This window comes from Microtus oregoni, unplaced genomic scaffold (assembly GCF_018167655.1).
Source record: "Microtus oregoni isolate MIOR12 unplaced genomic scaffold, Mior012 000054F_ref0000373, whole genome shotgun sequence".
Lineage (NCBI taxonomy): Eukaryota > Metazoa > Chordata > Mammalia > Rodentia > Cricetidae > Microtus > Microtus oregoni.
In genome coordinates this window covers 5,678,939-5,704,426 of record NW_024543830.1, presented here as the reverse complement: position 1 = coordinate 5,704,426, position 25,488 = coordinate 5,678,939, and the positions used below count along the sequence as shown (strand labels likewise).

At 44.2% G+C, this 25,488-nt stretch overlaps 1 protein-coding gene across 6 annotated transcripts in view; it reads left to right on the top strand.

Annotated features, from left to right (window-relative positions):
• LOC121437847 (myomegalin-like) overlaps positions 1 to 25,488 on the top strand; it is a 209,651-nt gene that overhangs the window by 33,083 nt on the left and 151,080 nt on the right. For all 6 annotated transcript variants that reach the window (XM_041637929.1, XM_041637932.1, XM_041637935.1 and 3 more), the window contains exons 2-3: positions 13,449 to 13,504; positions 17,685 to 17,836. In XM_041637929.1, the coding sequence (XP_041493863.1) occupies positions 13,449 to 13,504; positions 17,685 to 17,836 (208 nt within the window). The remainder of the gene's footprint in view (positions 1 to 13,448; positions 13,505 to 17,684; positions 17,837 to 25,488) is intronic.

Here is a 25,488-nt window from a genome sequence, read left to right as displayed (position 1 = left end):
TCTTTGTGGCGCCTACACTCAGAACTAATTGTAAAAACCATTTTCTCAGTACTATTTTGGATTCTCTGATACCTTAACAGGCCACAAGACTTGGTAAATTTTGGAATTCCTGTGGAAGTCCATAGGCTTTATTTAAGCTCTTTATCAAGCCATATGGAGGCAGCAGAGTCTAGATTTATTCTTTGTAATCTAAAATTTTCTTTTAACATCCTCCTCTCCCTCTCCCACTTGCTTCCTCCATTTTTTCCCACTTTCCTGGACTCTTTCTGTGAAACAACATCTCTTATAACATTTTTTTTAAAAATCTTATTTTCTGTACATAGTGTTTTGCCCTCATGTGTGTCTGTGCACCATATGTGTGCCTGGTGTCTGTGGAGGCCAGAGAGGGCATCAGATCCCCTGGAACTGGAGTTACAGACAGTCATGAGGGTGTTGGGAATTGAATCTGAGTCTTCTGAAAGAACAGCAAGCATCCCTGATTGCTGAGCCACCTCTTTTCAACCTTTTATTTTAATATGTATTTAATATGAAAATACAAGCAAGGGTGGGAGAGTTGGCTCAGAGGGTAGAGGAAGCTGTAAGCTACTCATCTGATGACCTAAGTTCTACTTTTGAACTCTTTGGTGGCAGGAGGGAGCCAACTCCTGCAGGTTGTCTGCTGGTCTCTACATGTGTTCCATCATGTACACACACACAATGTGGGTGTACATATGTACGTACACACTCACGCATGCACAAAGATGCGTGTACATATACAAATGTAAAATTAAAAGCAACCAAGGTGGAGAATGGTGTAGGAGGTCCTTCTGTGTTTGTGTTGCTTTCATTGGTTGAATAAAGAAACTGCCTTGGCCTTTTGATAGGGTCAAGCACTTAGGTAGGCAGATTAGACAGAACTGAGTGCTGGGAGAAAGGAGGCAGGCAAGGAGGGCCTCCATGAAGTTGCCAGAGTCAGACATGCTGAATCTTTCCCAGTAAGCCATGACCTCATGGTGACATACAGATTATTAGAAATGGGTTGAATCGAGATGTGAGAGTTAGCCAATAAGAGGCTAGAGCTTATGGTCCAAGCAGTAATTTAATTAATACAAGTTCCATGTGGTTATTTCAGGTGTAAGCTAGCCGGGCGGGAAGAACAAAAAGTCCCGCTCCTCATACAACAATCAACGTGGTTTCTCGTTAATAAAATTCACAAAAGCAAAACTGAAGAGCAATTGAAAGTAAAAGCATAGAAATCTTTTTTAGGGGGTCTATATGTAGTGACATTTTAGAAATGACTTTTGCTTTTAATTTTTAAAAAATTCTACAAGTAGCTTGTAGCTCTTTAAAATCCACTAAAAAACAGAGAAATTAAATAATGAAAGATTGTATGGATCAAAAATAAGGAAAAAGGGAACAAATCCCGAATCTCTTGACACTCAGTATAGCACTGTAGGCATATTGAGCCAATTGCCTCAGCATAGCCCAGGCCCTGGGAATATTAGTCACTGATGACAAAGGAGGACCACAGAATGCTCTGGCAAGACCCGAAGTAGAAGTCAAAAGACAGGTTCTGGAAGTGCAGAGCCACCCTGCATCGTCCCTGGTGATCCGGCCGAAGCCAAAGCTGGAGGGTTTTCATGCATCTTCCCAAAGATGCATAGATGTCTCCCCTGTCTCCTTGCAGATCCCAGGGAGCCAGAGGCGATTACTAGAGAGCTGAATATCTGATGGCCTTATAAGGCAAGGTGAAGAAAATAATCACCAGAAAGGCCTTTGCTTTCTACAGTCCTAAATCATTTCCCTGAGCTGTAACAGGTGGCGGCATGAAAAAAAAAAAGCTTTCTTAAGGGAGAAAGGCTTAGTGAGATAGACAGATGTGTGTGTGTGTGTGTGTGTGTGTGTGTGTGTGTGAGAGAGAGAGAGAGAGAGAGAGAGAGAGAGAGAGAGAGAGAGAGAGATTGTGTGTGTGAGAGAAAGACAGACAGACAGAGAGGCAGAGAGACATTTGTTGCAGACAAGCAGTCGCGCTAGCTGTAAATGGTGCTTGCAGCTCATTGAAGTTGCTGGTGAGCACTCCAGAAACTGCCTGCCAGAGATGCGTCTGATCATGGGCACTTTTATGGACAGACTGTATGAGGTGAAGGCTGTAACTGCAGCCTGTGCTGAGGAGAAGTGGATGCTTCCGAGTCAGTGCAAGTCAGTCCACGCTTAACATGTTGGGGCGCTCTCCATAATGTCCTGCGTGTTCTGAGGGGCTTTGCCGGTTCAGCATCCTCACTTGCAGAGGTTATAATGATGGGTCTGGGGATGAGAAAAATGATGACCTCACTGTGTTTATTTCATAACAGTCCTGTGCTCTGCCTCTGTGACTTCTACCCTATCTGCACTTTGAATGTCCCTTCTTGTGATCCCGTCCACACCATGGGGTAGGATTATTTGGCAACAGTTGAAGCATAGACTTTCTTCTCTCTTGGCAAGTGGAAAGGGGACCTGAGATGTGGTCTCAGAAGATGTTCACAAATGATCTTTCCACTTTGATTAAGTCTGTTTCCATCATGTCTTATGTCCTTTCGCACACGGACTGTAAGGGACAGGACCCAGTGCTAACATCTAGGGGCTTAGGGAAGATGCTCAGGAGAAAATTGGTTAGAGACACTTTTCAGGATAGGACTTGTTTAAGTCATTCTCAGCACTTCTCCTTCAGGACTTCCCGTAGCATAGCATCTGTTAGACCAGCACTCCCGGATGCAAGTGGGAGCTGTCTTCCATGGAGAAATTGTTATCCCAAGAAACAAGTTTATTTTGAGTCTCCATTGCATCTTCTTGGCACAGCAGGGAGCTCACCTTGCCTTTCTCTTGTTTTTTCAGGATTCATATCACTGGACTTAAGGCAGGCACAAAGGAAGCATTTATTCATGGATATAAATAGGGTGGTCTGTATGGACAGGAAAAAAGTCTGAAATGGTTAAAGAGATGGCTTAATGGTCTAGAGCACTTGCTTTTCTTTTTTAAAAATATTTATTTATTTATTATGTATACAATATTCTGTCTGTGTGTATGCCTGAAAGCCAGAAGAGGTCACCAGACCTCATTACAGATGGTTGTGAGCCACCATGTGGTTGCTGGGAATTGAACTCAGGACCTTTGGAAGAGCAGGCAATGCTCTTAACCTCTGAGCCATCTCTCCAGCCCCAACACTTGCTTTTCTTGCAAACAACACAAGTTCAGATTCCGTTACCTATATTAATTGGCTCACAACCTGTTGTAGGGGTTTCTAGCCTGCCCGGCTCCCACAGTCATTAAGTCTCAAAGAATATCACACAGAAGTCTACATTAGTTATAAACTGATTGGCCCATTAGCTCAGGCTTCTTATTAACTCTTATAACTTATATTAGCCCATTATTCTTGTCTATGTTAGCCACGTGGCTCAGTACCTTTTTCAGTGATGCAGTCACATCTTGCTTCTTCTGCGGCTGGGTCACACTGCAGAAGGAACGTCCTTCTTCCCAGAATTCTCCTGTTCTCATTGTCCCACCTCTATTTCCTATCTGGTTGTCCTGCCTATACTTCCTGCCTGGCTACTGGCCAAACAGCTTTTATTTAAAATATAATTGACAGAATACAGACCATTTTCCCACAACAACAACCAGTTGTAATTCTAGATCCAGGGGATCTGATGCCCTCTTCTGGCCTCTTTGGATACCTACACTCATGTGCACAAACCCATGCACAGATACACATTATGGAAAATGAAATAAATCCATGTTTATGTTACATATTTTTTATAGGTTTGGAGTGATACCAATTCATTTTTCAAGTTCATGTTTCAGTGTGATGTTATACAGAGCATCTCACTTTCCAGGCCTCTTCCTCACCTAGAACCAGAGGAAGACTGTCTATTTTACAGGACATTATTGAATAGTGCCTGGAAAGTATAAGACATTCATTCCGTAAACTGGGAGGCAGCATGGATGATGGGTGTGATGGTTCTCCATAGTAATTATCATGGTCACTGAGCAGCATTTCACTGTAAGAAAATGTATTGCTTTGGAAAGCTATGCAAGGGCAGTTAAAAAAAAATCTTACCTGTAGATGTCTGTATTGTCAAGGTGAGCCGATTTGTGAAGTCCTGTCATTTATAAATTGTCAGGGCCAGAACGTCACATGGGTTAAAAAAAAAAAAGACCCAGACTATAGAGGTTTTTTTACTTCTTGCCATTTTGTATTTGACAGATTTAATGTAGATATAAATAAAATATAAAAAATTGACCTTTAGAAAATTCCTTCTACTTGATCCAAACAGAATCTAGCAAGTCATATCAAAGGAGTCTGTTTTTAGATTTATTTATTTTATTTTATGTTTATAAATGTTTTGTCTGCATGGGGTTAGATGGGGGTTTCAGACATGCTGGAAATGGAGTTATAGACTGTTGTAATAAGGAGCGGCGGGGCTGCGTTCTGGCCGCCCCGGCTCCCGCATGGTTAGCTTTACACCCGAAATAATTACACGGAAACTATATTCTTTGAAACACTGCCTGGCCCATTAGTTTTAACCTCTTATTTGCTAGCTCTTACATATTGATCTAACCCATTTCTAATATTCTGTGTAGCCCACGAGCTGGCTTACCAGGAAAGATCTTAACCTGCGTCTGTCTGGAGTGGGAGAATCATGGCGACTGCCTGACTCGGCTTCTTTCTCCCAGCATTCTGTTCTGTCTACTCCACCTTCCTAATTTTCTGTCGTATCAGGCCAAGCAGTTTTCTTTATTAGTTAACCAATGAAAGCAACAGATAAGATACAAGACCCACCTCCATCAACAGACAGTTGTGAGCTACTATGTGGATTCTGGGAACTGAACCTGTGTCCTCTGGAAGAGCAACGGCTGCTTTTAACTGCGGAGTCATTTCTCCTGCCCCTCAAAGAAGGCTTAAACCATTTCAACAACATAAACAGTAGGGCAGAATGTATGAGGTCTAAATACTGTGGAGACCTCAGTAAGCAGCAAACATCAGCAAATTTCCTGTCACACTACAAGACTCTGTCGAAAAACCCACCCTGAGCCTAACGCTGAACTATTTCATCTTTAATGTAGATCATTTAGACCATTAATTAGGATGAACAGCAGAAGTCAAAACACATTTTCCAAGCCAGGTATAGTGGTACACACCTTTAAACCCAACACTTGGAAGGGAGAGGCAGGAGGATCCCCATGAGTTTGAAACCAGCCTGGCTTACAGAATGAGTTCCAGGACAGCCAGAGCCACAAAGAGAGATCCTGTCTCAAAGTAAACCAACCTACCCAACAAAACAAAACAAATTTCTAACCAAGAAAAAAAAAACCCACATTTTCCATTTTTAAAGAATCTTTTGGTAAAATAGAAAAGAACACTTATGCGCTGTGGTGGTTTGAGTAAGAATGCCCCCGTAGGCTCATAGATTTGTTTTCTTGGTCACCAATGAGTCGCACTATTAGGAAATGTGACCTTATTGGAGTAGGTGTGGCTTTATTGGAGGAAGTAAGTCACTGTGGGTGGGCATTGAGATTTTCAAATGCTCCAGCCAGTCTCAGTGCCTCTCTCTTCCTGATGCCCAGGGATCTGTATGGAAAACCCTCTGTTATGTCTCCAGCACCATGTCTGCCTGCAGGCCACCATGTTTCAAGCCATGATAAGAATGGGCTAAACCTCTGAACTGTAAGCCAGCCCCAATTAAATCTTTTGATTTATAAGTGTTGTCATGGTTATGGTGTCTCTTCACAGCAATAAAACTAAGACACTGTGTGTGTTTTTTTTTTAAATTCCCCCACCCCTAGCCTCCAACCTTTCTCTAAGCCATGTTTCCTAGTTTGTATTTATAGGCATTTTTACTGTAGTACAAAAATCATGCTGATCCTTTCTTACTGACAGTATTACTAAATGATTTTTCAAAGTTTACGTTGGATATTTGACACTATAAAAAATACTTGAGATGTATCAACTTTTTAGCAAGAAAGGTTTAGTATGACTTACAGTTTCAGGAATGTTTTATAACTTTGACTGTGTTCTTTCTCTGGACAGCTATAAAGATTACAGATCTTTCTGCGTTGTTTTTTGGTCCCCAGTTCACATTGTAAACCTTGGTAAAAGTAGCCAGCGGTACCCACACCACAGCAAGAAAGCTGCACTACCTTGACATTTACACACCAAGTGAATGAAACTTTGAAACTCAGCTTCCTAGAGTCTCAGGGCATTGATGAGATGCAGGCATGTTGGTTTGATAGAACATAATGAGGATGTGCTCTAACCCCAAGAGTTTTTATTTCTGCCTGGAGCCTCCCCAGCCTGTACCTTACAGATTGCATTCCTAATGGCATTCTGATCTGAGCTCTCGTGAGAATTGCTCCAAGGCATCTGAGAGGCATCATCAGACATTACAACATCAACAACCCCACTCCCTGTACCAGTTTTCTGTGTTAGTCACTTTGCATTGTTGTAACAATGTATCTGACCTAAACAGCCTTTTAAAATGGATAATTTCAATCTGTGGTTATTTGGGGCTTTATGCCTGTGGTGACGGCAAGAGAATGTGATGGTAAAAATTTGCTCACTGTATGGTGTTTATGAAGCAAGGAGAGAAAGGGGGTGAGGTCTTATTGTGCCCATCAATGGCACATGGGACAAGTACTCTCTTCCACCAGGCCCCACCTCCCAAAAGTGCCATATGCTGGTGACCAAGGCACAGTGACCTTTCTCAGGCCTTGGGGGTCCAAACCATAACAGTGCTCGAAGAGGTCAGTGAAGATCCTGTGTGAGGACAGACACCAAGAGCGTTCTGTCTGAGAGTGTGCGAGAAGGAAAGGTAACACATGGACGGGGATGAATCCTAGAGAACCATTTATGACTAGATGAGCCCACCGTTCATCTTCCTGTCTTTAGACCTTCCTCACGATGCTTTGCGTGTACTTATAGCTGTTCTTTAAGATCTAGATTCAGTCAAAGTTCTCGGCTTTCTATAAGGTTCCGAGACCTCCACCTCTTTGAAGACTATATTACTGCCTCACCTATGTTCTATAATTCCTTCATATACATTGTTCTCACAATTACCTCTTTGAACCATGTGTCTTCCTCTCTAAATCTATTATGGGATGACAAGATCCATAATTTCTTTTTTATTTCCAGTGCCTTGCATGCAAAAAACTTCTCCATAAATGTTTATAAAGTTGGAAACTCTAAATGCAGGACTGAGGAAGTGACTTCATTGGTGAAAAACTTGCCATGCAACCATGAGGACCTTAGGTCAATCTCCAATGCTCACTTAAAAGCCAGGTGTGGAGGCATGGCATGCATCTGTAAATCCAGTTGGACAGGCAAAGGCAGGAGGATTCCTGGGACTTCCTAGCCAGACAGTATAGCTAAACAAACCAGTGAGCTCCAGTTTCACTGAGAGGCCCTGCCCCCAGCTCCTTCCCTCAAAAAAAGATGGGAGGAAATAGAGGAAAATATCTGATGTTGAACTCTGACCTCTGCATGTATGCACACACGTGTGCACAAGCCATTCATACCTGAACATATACACCAACGCACATAGATTTCTATAGAAAGATGGCATAGCAATAGCAATCAAGTTCCAGGTTACTGTTCTGCATTCTGCTCAAACTTATTACTCTTCTGCTTCTGAAATTTGTTTATAGAAAAACGAACTGGAAATACAGAAAACCTAGCCTTGTTTCTTCAGCTGGGAGATGCTAAGCAAGGTGGTGGGTCCCAGGACGATACTCAAAACTGCCTCCAAGCCTATGGTCTGGGGAAGGAGCATGAGAATAATCACATTTGGGAGGGTTTTCCACTCATATAAGAAGAAAATGCAACCCTAGATTAATTATTCTAATTTATAAAACTGAAGAGGAAAACAATGGAGCTAGACTCACATAGCCATTCAAAGTAGTTTTGGAGACAATCTTGGTCCTAAGATATAATTACCTCTTATATTGAGGGACAAATTATTGAAGCTGATAGGTAACTGATACTGACTCCTTTTACTCTGAAAACTCAGTTGGTGGAATTTGAAGACGATGGTACCAAGAACGCAGTTTGCAAAATAGAGTCTCTCTGCCCTGTGGGAAATACCGCAGCAGCTTCCACCGTGGTGTCGAAGCTTTGGCCTTGCTTCCCAGCATCAGGAGAAACTAGACTACTGGGTCAATGCAGTGTTGGATTTTCAAAGAAGCTGTGTTCAAGCAAAGCGTACTCTAGTGTCCTGGATGTACCTTAGGGTGAATGAAACTACCATTCCCGGAAATGACGGGGAAGAGCCATCAGTCAGGCCGACAGCATCAGAGTGACAGGGAGCGGCAGATGGTTTTCAGAGAGTATCAATTACATCACCTCGGAAAACTAGAGGAAAAGCCAGCGTGTAAGATATGAAGTATCAATGTGTGGCTTGAATTTAGTATTGTGCCGGTTACGTATCAGCTGACGCAGAGAGCATGGGCGGATGGCATGCAGAACTCAAGCAAGCGGGCAGCTTGTGAGTAAGCTGTGCTCAGAGACTCTTGGTTCTTCCAATCCAACAGAAGGTTCTCTTGACAAGAGCGCCAGCACACACACAATGTACGTGGAATGGTTTTGTTTCTAAAAGAATAATAATGTTAGAGAGAAACAGAAGGCGAGGGCTATTCCTCATTTACACAGCAAACTTCTTTTTGAAGTTTTGAAATTTCTTTTGAAAAGGTAAAGCACCGTGAGGAAATGAGTAAATACAGACTCTGTGTGGGAGAGCTGCTAGTGCCCTGGTGCACAGCGTACTAGTGTTCAGAGTCACTTGCAGACTCGTGTTTTATTTTGTTTTTTAAATCTAAATACAGTTCAATTTGAGAAACTAGGACAAGGGATACACATATTTTTTTCAGTCTTGGCTAAAGCAGAAGAATATACCAGAGAAACATTTGACATCCTTGTGTGCGTGCGTGTGTCCGTGCGTGCCTGCGTGCCTGCGTGCGTGCGTGCGTGCGTGCGTGTGTGTGTGTGTGTGTGTGTGTACAGGTTTGGAGTCTGTCTACTCTCCCTCAATTCCCCTTGCACTTGGGTTTATCGGATGTCGTAAATGGCAGCCCTCTAACACTCAGGGTTTCCCTATGGGTCCCTTCCTTCCCTGGGGACGCATCAAGTTCCTTCCCAACCTTTTCGAGCAGTGGAGAGTGCCTCCTGCCTGGCATTACGAGAGCGAATTTGAGCTGTTAACAGAGCTAAAGTGATTTTTAAAAACTCTCCTGAGAGATTACGAGTGTGCCTTTTAGCTCAGCCCTGTCTAATCTGACCTCTCCATCCATCCAGTTATCGATCCACAAGGCAGGCAGCAAGCTGAGCACGCATGTGTGGGTGGGGGAAGGTGAGGCACCCAGGAGGGTTGATACCTTGCTTTGTTACAACCCGCCCCTGCTCTGTAATCTGGACTGTGTTGAGCAAGGAACATTGAGCAAGATCATGTCTGGAGAGAACCCCAGATCCCTGAAAATCCCTCAGATGAGTTTTGTTGTTAGATTTTGTCTCTGTCAGTGTCCGGTCACTGGGACAAAATGTTCGCCAGAAATGACTTGAAGGAGGAAAGGTTTAGTTGAGTTTATCGATCTGGTCACTTACTCTACCAGGGACTTCTGGTGAAACAGAACATCACAGAATGAGGGCGTGAGAGGGGAAGGCTGCCTCCCTCTTGGTGTTCAGGAAGCAGGAAAGTGTGAAGGAGGGATGGGAACAAGATATATGCACAGTGACCTACTTCCTTAACCAAAGTCTCACCTCCTACAGTCTCTGTCACCTCTGGCCACCACCCACTGGAGTCTTTGCGGGGTGGGGGGAGGCATTCCAGATCTAAACCCTGACAATTGAATCTATAATTAATATAAGGATATAGAAACACATATTCTGCTTGGGTGAAAATTTGAGGAAAGAATAGCTTAGAGAGGTAAACGTGCTACCCAAGCAAGCTAGCGACTTTCCACACAAAATAATGGATTGTGTATTGAAGCCGAGCGATTTCTCATGTGTCTTAAAGCAGAAGCGAAACCCTGGTAACTCTTCATCTGTACCAGGGCAGCAGCTTCAGGAACCTGTGATAGACCAGGGAACAGGGGCAGGGATGTGGCAAGCTGGAAATGACTTGTCGGTCTTATTTAAAGCGGGGTGGGGGGGTGGGGGGGATGGGGACTTACCCCCTGCGTGAAGAGGCAGGAACTTCTGTTTTTCCAGGGAATGTGGAAGTAGGTCACCCGGGTGTGGAAAGAATGAAACAGTGTCGGATGAGTAGCTTTGGCCTGAGGGTTGACTGTTTCTGAAGGCAGATGGGCAGCCACCTTTCTGGGCTGAGTACGCATGCTCAGAGAGCAGCACGGATAACTATAAATTTCCCCTTACACACATTCAAGCCGTGGTTCTCCTGAATAGTTGTGACATCTTCTTTGAGCATCACTTGGACAGGAGGGAACCTGAAAGTGGTGCTTGCATCCATTTCTTCCACGGTGTGGCTCACTCACAGGGAGATTTTTTTAAAATAAGGATGAAAGAAAGGCAGAGGGCTGGGGATCCGGAAGCTGGTGATCTACTTTTGGTTAGTAAAGAATTGTGTGCGTTCCAAATGTGTCATGTTCAACCCTTTCATGTCCATCTGGCTAACAGAGTGAAGATTTATGTGACTCCATCCCTGAGGCAAACATCAATTTCTAAACAAATGCCAGATTCCCCCCTCTGTCTCCCCGGGACAGTTGTCTGGTTTTTAAAAGGAGAGGCCCTGTCTGCTGAGTTCTTTTTGGACACCACTGTCTGGGGATACCCCAAAGCTTATAGGATCAATAAGTTCAATATCAAAGCATCTCTCTGTAGAGTAATGGCAGCCATCTCTATCCCCGCCGTACTCGTGTGTCCACCCAACCTGTCAGAGCAGTAGCCAGCATCCATTTAAAACCATTAGCCACTCATCTTTCTGATTCATAAAAACCGCAGCAGTTTAATGCCCCCAACCCCCACACCGTATAACCCTCTCACCTCCTGCCCCCCATCTCTGCTCAGCACACTGCCCTCCTTGCTGTTTGTCCTGCATTCTAGTTGCTCCCTCTGGAGGGCTTTGCCTTTGATGCTATCAGCTTAGAGGAGTCTTCTCACAGACCCCCAGAGCTACCCACTGCTCCACAGAGCAATCTTGTCCACCAAAAGCTGCAGTCTCCTGCCTCTGCTTACCTCTAGCCCTTCTCTATGCCCTCTTTCCCTGTGCCCTCACTGTCAGGTCCAAAGAAACCCTAGTATCGCTAAAGCGCCCCTTTCTTTCTCTTTACCAAAGGAGCCAAGTTCTTACCACTGTCAGGAGGGACAAATAGCTGTCTGGGGGCCTGTTCGCACACCAGTGAAAATGCTGGCTCCAGGCTCTCTCAGCATCCTAAGTACATGGGACTATTTCAGCCCTTCCCACCCCACCTCCTACCCTAAATACTTCTCCAGCTCATGAGCTCCCCCAGTTCCTCATTCCCTTAGATAGAACCCTACTATTTTAGCTAGGTGCTTTCTTGGTCCTCTACTTTCCTAGTCTTCCTCCTTCTCTCCCCTCTTCCCCTCTCTGCTGGCCATGTTTAGCCTATCTTTTTCTCTCTCTCCCTGTTCTAGACTCTTCCAGATGCTTCTGGCTGTACTTTCCCTCATATCTACAATAAAAACACACCCCCAACCATACCTGAGAGTGGTCATAGCCTCAGTTTACAGCTCAGCCTTTTATAGAGCTTGTGCCCAAGTCCTCCTATTCATTTTACTTGTTTTCTCTCGCTGTGAGTCCCATGACTACAGAGATATTGTTGCCTGTCCTGCTCACTGCTACATTTGGGAAGCTTCAAACAGTACCTAGGCTCAGCTCATGCTAGATATGAGCTCTGTTCTCAGGCTACATTCTGGTCCTCTGGATCGTTATCATCATTATCATTATTATTACTGGTTACTATTATTATTACTGGTACAACAACGTTTAAAACCTTGCTGCGACGGCTGTGCGTGTAGTCCATTGGCCTAGCATGAGTGAGGCCCAGGTTCCTCTCAGAGGGAAAAGGGGGCTGACACACAAACACGCTCAGCAGGCAGGAGGACCCTGGGCCCAGCGCTCCTGCTGCCTAAAGTCCCTCAAATAAAAAACTCAAACAGAATACAGCACCTAACACCATGTAGGTATTGTGCAACTTATTGATTGATCTCTGTGATCTTTGCCCTCTCTGTGTAAAGGATGTTAGAGTGTGTCTGTTCTTTGCAGATAAAGTCCTGGCTCCTGGATCTTACCCTTATGAACATTTCCATTAATAAACTTTGCTTTTCAAAAATTTTTGTGTCGATCTTTTTTCAGTATTTGAGGTAGGATCCTACATAGCCCAGGTTTGCCTTGAACTTACTTTGCAGTTTCAGAGAGCCTTGTTCTTCTGACCGTCCGACTGCTGCCTTCTGAGGGCTATGATTACAGGCAGGAGCCACCACACTCTGCTCATGGGTGCTGGGAGCAAATCCACGGTTTGATACCTGCTATAAAACTCGGCTATGTTCCCAGCCCCCACTGTGTCAAGTCTACTTTCTAAACATTAAAGTTTTTTACTTCCTTCATTGTCTTTTTCCTGGTTAAACCCCTCACATCTTTCTTGAGCAACAGATGCCCCCAAATGCTCTTGGTTAGTGTTCATCTCAATGACACATCTAAGAGTCATCTCAGAAGACAGAGTCCCAGACCAGTTGGCCCGTGGCCTTGACGCTGGGAAATTGTCCTGGTTGTTGATGGTGTGGAAGGGTTCAGCCCACTGTGGGCGGTTCCACTCCTAGTCTGACTGAACACAAACCCGAGCAAGAGGAGCCAGCCGGCCCCAAACAGCCTTCCTTTATGATTTCTGCTCCAAGTTCCTGGCTTTGAGTTCCTTCTAGAATTCCCTTGGAGTTGAACTGTTCCCTGGGAGTATAAGCTGAAGGGAACCTTTTCCTCCCTAAATTGTTTTGGTCACTACCACAGAAGTCGAGGGGCAAATTAGAACACTGTTCTTTTTTATTTTTTCTCTCATTCCACATAGTCTCACTCAGAACCCAGGACAGTTTATCTAAAACTAAGTATTCTATCTTTGTTATTGTTTGTTCTCTAAGAAGGTTCAGCTCTGTCTAGTTGCAGATTGGCTACACATATTCCTCTGCCACATCAGGGATGTCCTTGACTTCTGATACTCGCTGTTGCCTCCTGATAGAATATTCTTTTGCTCCCACTCTTTGTCTGGCTCCTTACTAGCTCTGAAGGTCCCTTTCACCAAGCCCTTACACCCATTAAGTTCTCTATGCCTTTGTCAACTACAATAGCAGTTAGTACATGTAAGAGTTTATTGGGCGCCTGTGAAGAATGGATGGGAATAGCACACAGATGTCTTGGACCTCAGGAATAGGAGCCTTGTGGTGTGTAACTCATTCATTAATGTGTATTTTTTTTCGGCAGACATTATTTTGGAGAAGATGATGGGGAGATGGTACCCAGAACAAACAGTGCAGCAGGTAAGGATAGCATGGGCCCTGCCCTTTAACATCGCTGTTTCCTGCTGTTCCCCCAAATCAATTCCCAATGGGAGTTTCCTCAAATTTTTATAGATTTCCAAATTTGCACACACCAGTGTAGCATATAATCCCCTAACTGGAATTCCCCAGTGGGAAATTTTATACTGTATGTAATCGTATGTGCTCGGAGGTATGTGACTGTATGTGCTACAGTCAATCATCACACAAATACTTCTGTGAATTCTTCATACTTTTAATAGGGCTAGGATTGTAAGATTAAAGTCTCTTGCAAATGAGTACCATAAATTTTGCCATTAAAATGAAATTTCTACCCTGATGCCTCATTAAAATGGGTGTAGTAATGATGTCACTCTCAGAGGTAAGATTAAATGATCAGAATTCTTGTCTCGAAATAAGCACTTCCTACATCTTCTTTACTATTCTTATTGATGTCATCATAATTATAGCACACACTCTACTGCACATGTGGCAGCTAGGGATGTTCTCATTGTAAAATCAAAGTACAGACAACTCTCTCTCTCTATCCCCTTCAAGACAGGGTTTCTTTATGTAGCCCTGGTCATCCTGAGACTGGCTCTGTAGACCAGACTAGCCTTGAACTCAGAGATTTGCCTGCTCTGTCTCCTTAGTGCTGGGACTGAAGGCATGTGCTACCACGCTGACTCTTTTTAATTTAAACAACTATACGAAGTAATGTGTTTTATATTAGCATTTTATGTATACTTTGTCTTTGCTTCATCTCCTCCCTTGTCCTCCTGTCCCCTCCTGTTGTCCCCTCTTCTTCTAGAGGCCCCAATTTCAGCTTCATTGCCACATACAACTTCAACTACCCACTTACCCGCCTTCCTCGCAATCTCTTTTCCAGTTCTAGAACCCGTACTCACACTCATAAACAAGTAAAAATTAACCTATAGGGTCTTCATATATGAGAAAGTATGCCATGCTTATGTTTGGAGTCTGGTTGAGACAGATTTCCTTTGGGAAACATTTCTTTCAAAGGCTTGCTCCCAACCAGAGGATTTCCTTCACTTGCTAAGTGTTTTGCCTTTTTTTCGTAACTGGTTCATGTGCTCCATGTAGAAGTCAGGCCTTAATTTGAATAAATTAAAGACCTCAGCATTCCCTAAGCTTGGGATCCAAGTAGCTGAAGAGATTGCTCAAGTCAGTATAAAGCTCTGGCTGGTGTACACTTGGGATCCCAGCGCAGGAGAGGTTGAGACACTTTTGGCATCCAAATGGCCGAGGAGACTGCTCAGTTAGAAAAGCCCTTGGTGGTGTGCACTTGGGATCCCAGCACCATGGAGGTCGAGACAGCAAGATCCTGGCCTGCTTGAAACTTCTAGAACACACACACACACACACACACACACACACACACTGATATTTGACTGTGTGTATTCAGTCTAGAAGTTTCCAGGATACCATACTTAACATTTTGGGTGTCTAGGCCCTCTATTTTGAACCGAAAATCCAAGAATTGAGACAAATATTGAAAGGCAATGTCCAAAATACCTACTACTGACAGGCATTGGATGGAAGGTTCCCATCTGTTATTTTATGTCTTCAGTGTGAGATTTCTGTGCAAGTGCTATTATCCTCATGTCCACAGAGGCAGTGAAATTTAGAAAAATGAAGATATCTGCTTAAAATTGCACAGCTTGAGAGCAGTCCGGATCCGACTCCAGCCGTAAAGGCTCTGCTCACCCCCTCAACCTCATGCAGTATGGCTTTGTATCATCTATGCCCCCACTCAGTAGCCTAGGTAACGTCGTCTAAACGGGAAAGCAATCTTTCTCTCCACAATTCCGATTTTAAAAATCACGTTTGCTCAGAAACATTTTTTGTCCACTAACAGAACAGCGTCAATGGCATCAGTGTATGACATTGTTAATTTATGATCTCAGAGCGCTGTCCAAGGAACAAGACAACTGTTGGGTGGACACCTCAGCCAAGACAAAACGAAACAGCAACAAAACTCTCTCGGCAACTAATTTCCCCACCAATAAAACGGGCTTTCCTTTTCTTGTACTTGAAACCCCTAGACAACCAGGCATCAGGGACCATCGAGCACAGGGCTAGCTGAACACATAGGCCATAGTGTGTTAATTTTACAGAACTAAAGGTTTTGCTGACAGAGTGTTCAGTTTGAAAACAAATTTCCTTTCCAATTGTCCTTCTTGAAAATGAGTGATGTCATGCAAAGAAACACGAAAACCCCATGCAGCCCCGGAGTCCCTCTGGCCAGCACCGTTCGTTCTCTCAACTCCTTTCTCGCCAGCATCTTTCTGATCCTCTTTTTCTGTCTCTTGTTCTCTCCCCAGCCTCTTCCCCCTTGTAGGAGACTTTTCTTTGTCTCTGAATACTGCAATATTCTTTCTACATTTTCCTTTATCTTAAAAGGGCTTCCTCCCATCAGAGCCACTTCCTAGTGGTGTCTGCAGCCATTGCTCCTTACTCTCCCAGATTCCTTGCAGAGACAAGACAGGATATGCCCCTGAGATTGGGGGTGAGGTGTTTTCAGGACAAAGTGGACTAAAGAAAAAGACAGAAGATCACCATGGTACACTTGATCTCTCTCTCTCTCTCTCTCTCTCTCTCTCTCTCTCTGCCAGAATAGTAGACATTTCCATTTCTCTTTCATAATTTGCTGGTTCACCTTTACTTCAAAGTTCCTTTTCCACTGAACACGGATGAATCTAAATCTCTTCTGAGGTCCTGAAAAAAATCTAGGAAGGTGATGGGAGCACACTAGGACTCAGTCCCCTGTCCTTATGTTCTCTGTCAACTTTCTGTCACTGTGACATGATACTTGAGGAGATCAACTGGAAAGGAGAATTCCCTTTGGCTCCTGGGTTTAGGGGTCTCAGTCTGTGGTTGGTTGGCTCTGTTTCCCTGGGTTCAGGGGTCCCAGTCTGTGGTTGGTTGGCTCTGTTTCCCACTTGGTCTATGGTGAGACAGCACTTCACAGCAGGAGCCCATGGCAGAGGAGACATACCCACATCGTGGCAACTGAGCAGAAAAGAGAGAGGGAAAGGGCCAGGGTCCCCATAACCTCTTTAAGGTCTTGTCCCCAATGACCTATCTCTATTGGCCCAGCTTCCACCTCCCTTTAGTGCTATAGGCTGGCCAGCGAGCCTTTAGGGATATTTAAGAGTCAAACCATGACACAGTTCTCTGACAAGTATACAAATGGAGCAGGGGGAGACAGAGAGAGGGAGGGAGAGAGGGGAAGAAAAAGGTGACAGTTTGTCTCTTACTCCTTAAGGCTACTTTGTCCTCGGTCTAGCTGACTTTTCAGAAATCGTGGCTACCCATGGCCCGTATGCCTCTACTTGCTCTTACACGGTCATAGGAATTCTTTGTGGGTCTTCTTAACACAAAAAGAATAGCTTGGGAATAAAGGCGCTTTCCTTACTTCTATTAGCCAGGAAAAGATTACTTTTCTTTCTTTCTTTTTTTTTAAATATTTATTTATTTATTTATTATACAGTATTCTGTCTGCTTGTATGCCTGCAGGCCAGAAGAGGGCACCAGACCTCATTACAGATGGTTGTGAGCCACCATGTGGTTGCTGGGAATTGAACTCAGAACCTTTGGAAGAGCAGGCAGTGCTCTTAACCGCTGAGCCATCTCTCCAGCCCCAAAAGATTACTTTTCTACACGTTTTTTAACCTCATATCATCGTCCCTGCTGTGCCCCTATCTGTGGTCCGCATGTGTCATGTTTGACTGGGGCACTGATTCCTTATTGGTTCACACATCGCCACTCCAGACTCTGCTCTGAAGGCCCGGCTTTGCACCATGATGAGTGTCGAGCTGCTAAGAGTCAGGAGCAGAACAGCGGTGTTGCGAGGCCTCATCACCTGGCACACACCGTGTCATTCTTATGTGTTTTGCTGGCCAGCACAAGTCACTTGGCCAACTAGGAGGAGGACGGCCATCGTGTCAAAAAGAGGCCTGAACACACGAGCTACGTCTCAATATTCACCAGAGACCATGAGTAATAAATTCCATAAGAGTTATTGTGTGTGAATCCCTTCTGTGGGACCTGTGTGGTTCGTATTTTACAGAAAGGAAATTCTGCTGGATTGTGCCAGTTAAAACAGCTCTCTGCCTTTCTTATATACACTCTTTTTCTTACTCTTCTGTTTTGTTGCCAGCTTTTCTCAGCGACACTAAGGATCGGGGCCCTCCAGTTCAGTCACAGACCTGGAGAAGTAGCGAGAAGCTGCCCTATGGACAGGCACACTCCTTGAGAGCATTTGAGAAGCCCCCACTGGTGCAGACCCAGGCTCTTCGAGACTTCGAGAAGGTGAGACCCATGTGTGGATCATTCTAATCCCAATTAGGAACACAAATAGGGAATCGGGATTTTATAAAAATATGATCTACAGACCGGATTATAAGCTTGGTTGTCATGATGGTGACCCTTTCAAGAGTGTGTGTGTTCTAAGCATATGCTGTTAGCTGCTTGCTGGAGCCAGTGGTTGATGGAAGACCAATTACTTGTACTGATGTATTCTGTTTTACTGGTCATCTTTCTCCTTCACTTCTCAGATAAACTCAGGAAGGTTAAATGATACCCAGAGAAGCAGTACTTGGAACGCTGTGAGCCCAGAACTCCCAGTCCAGGGAGCTAGCATTATTTTCTCTATTGCCAACTTGGACAATGCCAAAAAGCTAGATACTGTCTGTTCTATGAGGAAACACAACCAAAGCCATTTGCTTTTCAACAAGAATCAGCTTCAGACTTCTGGAACAGTCTTAGATTTGGCCAAGAGAAATAACTAATGCTACAAAGCAGAGCCCAGCTCCCTGCAAGCCACCTTGATCCTAGCACGCCTGCACAACAGATCCTGCATGTATACCATGCAAGAGGCACTCAGAATGTTTTACACCCATGTTCTAAAAGAAGAAACAGATCTTTGGTGCCCCCTGGGGGATACCCAAGGAGCAGGCCTCACTTGAGCATTGGTACCTAGGTCTTTAGACAAATGGGTTTCTTTTGAGTTGACTAGGGATGGCTTTAGATATAACACAGTGAAATTACATTTTCAAAAGCAGCTGTGTTACCATAGGTTTTCTCTGTCCTAGGACAGCTTTCGCATCCTTCCAGATACTTCTGCAGGCAATAATGGTGATGGGCGTAGGGGTGGCAACACCTTCACACCCTCCTTCCCCCCACCTTTTGGATCGTCTGCTGCTCAAAGACCGAATGCTTCTGCAGAGCATCCCAGCAGTGTGCGGGTACTAGGAAAGGCGGAGTGTGCTGTGCACTCTCCTTTCGTTGTGAGGTGATGGCGAGCTTAGAAATGGAGGATGTCACACCCAATGAGGGGGTGAATGGCTGGATGTTGCACGGCTGAGCTGGGGACCAGTGGGGTCAGCTGAGTTCCAGATGTAACTTCTGAGTCCTTTGCTTTTATAGTTCAGGCCTTATATGATGAACTAGTCCTTATGTCTCAATGCTGAGAATCACTGTCCGGTATGAGGCCAACCAGAGGCCTTGTAAACCCTCATCCTCTGTGTGTTAAGAGAGAAAGAGCAAACTAAATTGCTAGTTCACCAAGTATTAATATGTGTGTTCGTCCTTAAATACTCACTTCCATTTTGGACATCCAAGACACCTCCATGGGAGGACTTGAAAACTCACAGGAATTAGTTGTTGGTTAGGAAGACACTACTGAGGGTTAAGGACATATTACAATACTCTACCTTAGAAATGGGAAAACTATCAGGCATGTTCAGTAATTTTTAAACATGAATTCTATAGCCTTGGGATAAAGGCTGGGTTTGGTGCCCCTGTGAGAGCTCCATTGAAGATTTTGTGGCAAACAGGGCTTCAGGTCTCTTGGCCTTGACAAAATGTCAAAAGAACACGGGCTTAGGATGAACAGCCAGCATCCATGCTGATTTAAACAATAAGCATTTGATACCATCCCTGCCCTTTGTTTCAGTGTTAGGAAGTCCAGACATTGCATCACTAACAACATGACTAGCAACTAACCATAACGTCTCCAGTGATGAGGAGCACGTACTTTGAGATCCAGAGATTCTGCATCTCATCTTAGTAGAGGACCAAGGAAGAGCCTTCTCTCAGACGGCACCTGCTATGGGTGCAGTACGCTGCCTAAGATGCCCAAAGCTGAGCTCAGGTTTTCTAGTCACGGGAGTAAAGTTCCATATGAAGGGGACATGTGGGGAAAGGAAGAAGTGTATTCATAGATTGAGCCCACGAGAGGTAAGGAAGGAGGGCCTTAAGAAGAAAGGAAGGGGCATCAAAGGGACTGATAGCACATCACCAGTACTGTGGTTCCTTTGGAAATGTTTGCTGATGTAGGAATTCTCAAGAGTAATCTGTGGCCTTACTTTGATTTCAAAGTGTTCTGTATGAAAAGTTATTTCAGTCTTAGGGTCACTATTGCTGTGATGAAACAACACGACCAAGTTGGGGAGAAGGGGGGTTATTTGGCTTAGACTTCCACATCACTGTTCATCACCAAAGGAAGTAATGACAGGAACTCAAAAAGGGCGGGAACCTGGAGGTGAGAACTGATGCAGAGGCCATGGGGGAGTGCTGCTTACCGTCTTGCTCCTCATGGCTTGCTCTGCCCGCTTTCTTATGGATCCCAGGACTATGAGCCCAGGGTTGTTCCCACCCATAATGGGCTGAACCCTTTCCATTAATCTCTAATTAAGAAAATGCCCTACAGCCTCACCTTCTGGACTTATTTTCTCAAATGAGATCCCCTCCTCTCAGGTGACTAAAGCTTGTGTCAAGGGGACATAAAACTAGCCAGCACAATATATGACAGCCATAGTACTTTCTGAATGAGTGAATTTATTATGTACTTGACAAGCCAAAGTAAGAGAAAAAGAGCAAGTGAGATAGATGGATAGATAGATAGATAGATAGATAGATAGACAGACAGACAGACAGACAGGCAGACAGATGATAGCAAAACATGATCTAATTGGGTATTCAAAGCACCTAGCAGAAGTCAACTGGGGAAGTCTCTTCAAGGTGGTCCCCAGAGTTCCCAGTACTGATCCTGGCAGAGCACAGAGGAGGAGGCTTCCTAGTAAAAGAACAAGTAGCAACAGATAGAGAGAGCAGCCTGAACTCAGGTGGTCAAACTTCCAGAAGAAACTCTGGAGGGGCTGAGGCAATCAACTGGTGTTTCTGATTGAGCTTTCTCTCCGCGGTTGAACTTCCCACATAGGAATTTCCATGGGGATACATTCTTAGTTTCTCTTTCCCACTGTAGGGAGTTTTACAACCAGGGATAAGCAGTTGTAGCCTCTGTTGGAGATGGTTTACCTTCTAGCTGCTCAATCTCAAGGGTGTAGTGTTTTTACTCTTGGTCTGTCTCAGAGTTAGGGAGGCCCAGCTAATCCTAGATAAGGGGCCTTGGAAGACACTTGGCATGAATGTGCTTGCGTCTGAAGTGGGTGAGCAAGCCACCTCACCTCCTGAGTCAACGTCTCAGCGAGCTCAAACTGCACATGACAATGTACCCACACACTTGTGCCTGACACAAAGTAAGACCCAGCAGACCAAACATGTAAACACTGGTGTGCTGCAGAGCCAGAAAGCCAGGGAAGGGGACAATCGAGGTTAATGGAGAAAATCGCGACACAAGGGATGAGTGGAGGCTTTCTTCTCTGTTTGCTCGTTCTCTATGCTCAGTCAACAGCAGCCTGGATTAAATTGCGGTGCAGAACGGCTGCCTAGAGGACCCATAAAGGAACTTCTCCTCCTCACCTTCTGTGTGGAAATTCAATTTAACTTACAGGCGTGTTTGTCAGGCCGGCACCTCCCATGATGGAGGAGCGTATTGCCCAGCGTATGGGCCTCATTTTGTTTTGGAATAAGTGACTTTGTTATCAAACCTTGTTATCTTTTTCTGCATTGTTATAAATGGGGTTCCCCAGCCCCAAGGCCTCTATCCCTTGCAGATGTGTACACTTGAGCAGTATAACAAGTGTTCTGAAATATTGTCTGATTATGTCCTTATGAGACATTTAAATAAGTATCATCCTCTCCATTTTTCAAATTACAGAGGCAGGGATCACAGAAATTATAGCCTGATCATGGTCCTACACCTTGTCTGCCATGACAGTCAATTGGCTGCATTAGGTCAGAAATAATAATTTTTACATGTGAATGACTATAATTGTAAATTGAGAGAAAATTCCTTCCAATCAAGAAATCCTTTCTTCATGCTCCTGGCTCCCATTCTAGCCCTGGTGTCTGTGGGCTGCAGAAGGCTAGCAGAGAACAGAGGTAACACTGGCTAGTGTCCATGAATCACTTTCCGTGTGTCTGTACTGACATAAGGCTACATCATCTCATTAAATGCTTCCAGCAACCCTGTGAGAGGAGCGCTATCCCAGTCTACAGATGAAGAACTAAGCTGGGGTGGCGGTGGCACACGCCATTAATCCTAGCACTTGGGAGGCAGCAGCAGGCTGATCTCTGTGCGTTCAAGGCCAACCTGGTCTACAGAGCGAATCCAGGACAGTCAGGGCTACACAGAGAAACCCTGTCTCGAGAACAACCAGATATAAATAAATAAAAATAAATAAGAACAAATGAGAAAGTAAATAACAGGGTAATGTCTCATAATCAGAGCCTGAAAACACTTGTTCTTTTTTTTAAAAAGTACTTTTAAATTTAATTTAATGTGTTTGGGTATTTTGGCTGTATGTTTGTCTTTCTACTGTGTGTGTGCCTGTGGCCTGCAGAGGCTAGAAGAAAATGTCAGATACCTTGGAACTGGAATCACAGATAGTTTTGGGCTGCTATATGAGTGCTGAAAATTGAATCTGGGTCCTCAGGAAGGGCAACAAGTGCTCTTAACCTCTGAGTCATCTTTCCACCCCCACTTGTTTTATGATTTATTTTTAAGTATGCATACACGTGCATGTTTGTGTGTGTGTGTGTGTGTGTGTGTGTGTGCGCATGTGCATGCTCGTGCAAGTGAGTTTGGTGCCCAAAGAGGCCAGAGGCTTTACATCTCTCTGGAGCTGGAGGCACAGGTGGTGGTGAGCCATACAGTGTGGGTGCTGGAATGGAACTCAAATACACAAAAGCAGTCTGTTCTCAACTGCTGAGCCTTCTTTCCAGGCCCTCACTAGTCCTTTCCGGTGACCTAAAACAGGAAGTATTTTCTAGATTGGGGCACTCAGTTAGTAAATAAAAGGTAGGTGCTAATGAAGGTCCTACTTGGGAATGAAATCACGAGTTCCTTATTAAAGCTAATACAGATTGGAATTCTACCAGACTTTTCCAACTGTGCGGGGAACTCCTCAGATCGTGATATCATCTCTCGCATTCACCGCATTCATTCCAAACTGTTGGCGATGGACAGCTGTCACATTCTGCCTCGTCTTTGTTTCTGTTGTTCTCTCTGCCTCCTCCACCTGGTTAAATCCCATTTATCCTTCACATTTTGACGAGGGCATCATGCTTTTTCTTTTTACTTGTTAGGATATTTTCTCTAACCCTAAAGCACATTCTGATTCAGAATCTGTGTTTGCCCTTCCCAGTGTATAGAATCCAGCTTAATGTAGTCTGCAACAGGTGCTCGGTAAAATGCTCAGCAGCAAATGGGTTGGAGACTCTTGAAAGTCAGCCATTTCAGTAGATCTTGTGGCTCTCTGCCATGGCTCGGTATCCATCACGAGTGACCAATTCTTAAAGCGGGTATCCAGGCACTGATGCACTGTTGCATTGATGCGGGTATCAAGGCACTGATGCACTGATGCATTGATGCATTGATGCGGGTATCAAGGCACTGATGAATTGATGCAGGTATCAAGGCACTGATGCACTGATGCATTGATGTAGGTATCAAGGCACTGATGAATTGATGCATTGATGCGGGTAGCAAGGCACTGATGCACTGATGCATTGATGTAGGTATCAAGGCACTGATGAATTGATGCATTGATGCGGGTAGCAAGGCACTGATGCACTGATGCATTGATGCGGGTAGCAAGGCACTGATGCACTGATGCATTGATGCGGGTAGCAAGGCATTGATGCACTGATGCGGGTATCCAGGCACTAACGATGGAACTGGGTGGAAAACTGTAGTCCAGAGATGACAAAATTAGAGAGATGGAGGAAGCAAAAGAAATGGAGACTTAAAAAAAATGCTTTTTGATGGGACTAATTAAGAGAATTATGTCCTTAGAACATAATAGTGAATGATGTTCATTGAGAACTTTTTATATACTCGAGATTTTGCTAAGTCTGTAATGTGCTATTTCAACTAGTCTCAGCTCATTTTTCAAACTTAGGAGATGGATATTATATTCATTATACCAGTGAAGGGACCAAAGTTCAAATAACCTCCCCCAAATTATACAGTTCTAAAGTGAGAGCACCGCAATGATGCCACTGGCTCCAAGGTGGGGAGATGAGAGGACCATTCGGAGAGGTCTATTGGCCAGTGTGCACAGGGTGGCTTTCTATGCAGACTCGGGATGGCCCAAACTCTAAATGAGAGACCTGAAGAAGGGTGGGTGTCTTGGCTATAAGATCAAGAGGAGGTCTTGCTACCTTCCCCGGCTCCCCATTTCCCAACAATGTTGTCTTTAACATGAACACGCCCACAAAACCAGCAGCAGCAGTCTCCAGCTGTAGACTGCAGCCAGCTTCCCTTGGCAGCTGTGGCTCTAACCACAGTGAGTCAGCCTCTTGAGAGCCTACCCATCCTGGCAAACTTTTCCACTTGGGTCACAAAAATTTATAAAAGAAAAAAGAGAGAGAAAGAAAAACTAAGCTAAAATGGTTATTTTTTTTAACCTTTTCTACCTTTAAGGAACTAAGTTATTACAGTTGGGTATCCTTTGCTAATTTAGGTGAATCTGGGTCTGCTAGGGTCTGTGGTTTCTGTGATCCTGTTTTACTATAATCACAGCCTTGGAAAATCAATGCTACTAGCAAACTACATTTTATTTTTTGAAGAGGGCTTTACCCTTTCGTTGCCATAGTGTCTCAAGCATCCCGGTGTCTTCAGACATTCGGAACTTTATTAGATAGTGGTGTGGGAGGTCCTTCTGTCTATATGTTGTTTTCATTGGCTAATTAATAAAGAAACTGCGTTGGCCTTTTGATAGGGCAACACTTAGGTAGGCAGAGTAGACAGAACTGCATGCGGGAAAGAAGGGCAGTGTGGCAGACGCCATGGTTCTCCTGCCTGAGACAGACACTGGTTAGACTCTTGCCAGTAAGCCACAGTCACGTGGCAATACCAACATTAATGGAGATGGGTTAAACTAACATGTAAGAGTTAGCCAATAAGAAGTTAGATCTAATGGGCCAGGCAGTGATTTAATTAATACCATTTCTGTGTGATTATTTCGGATGTAAGCTAGCTGGGCAGCCGGGACCAAAAGCAGGCCCACTCCCCTTACAACAAGATAGGAAGGGGAAATCTAAGCTTTCAATATTTATAAATACAATTGGTCTTTTCTTTTAAAATATAATACAATCATTCCATAGCTCTTTAACATAATTTCACTTCTAAGCTATGTACAAAATTACTCGACTGTTTTCTTGAGAACTACAAAGCAAACACAATGGTCTCGAGCACAGGTTAAAACACACTGCAATCATTGCTATAGTGAAAGCCAAGAGTCTCAGCAAAATGCATAGCTCAGGCTGGTAGATACAGAAGAGCATGGTGCTGGGGAGATTCCTAGAGAAAACTACATTTGATTAGGGGCCTGAAAGAGTGTCTAAAAGGTGAAAACAATAAAAATCTGACTTTCTCTTGGAATAAGAAACTATCTACAGATGTAGAAAACCCTGGTATAAGAGTGTTCATATTCCCATGGCAAAATGTCAAAGAAACTGTTTGTTTGTTTGTTTGTTTGTTTGGTTGGTTGGTTGGTTTTGGTTTGTTTGAGACATGGGTTCCTTGTGTAGCCTCGGCTGTCTTAGAATTAGCT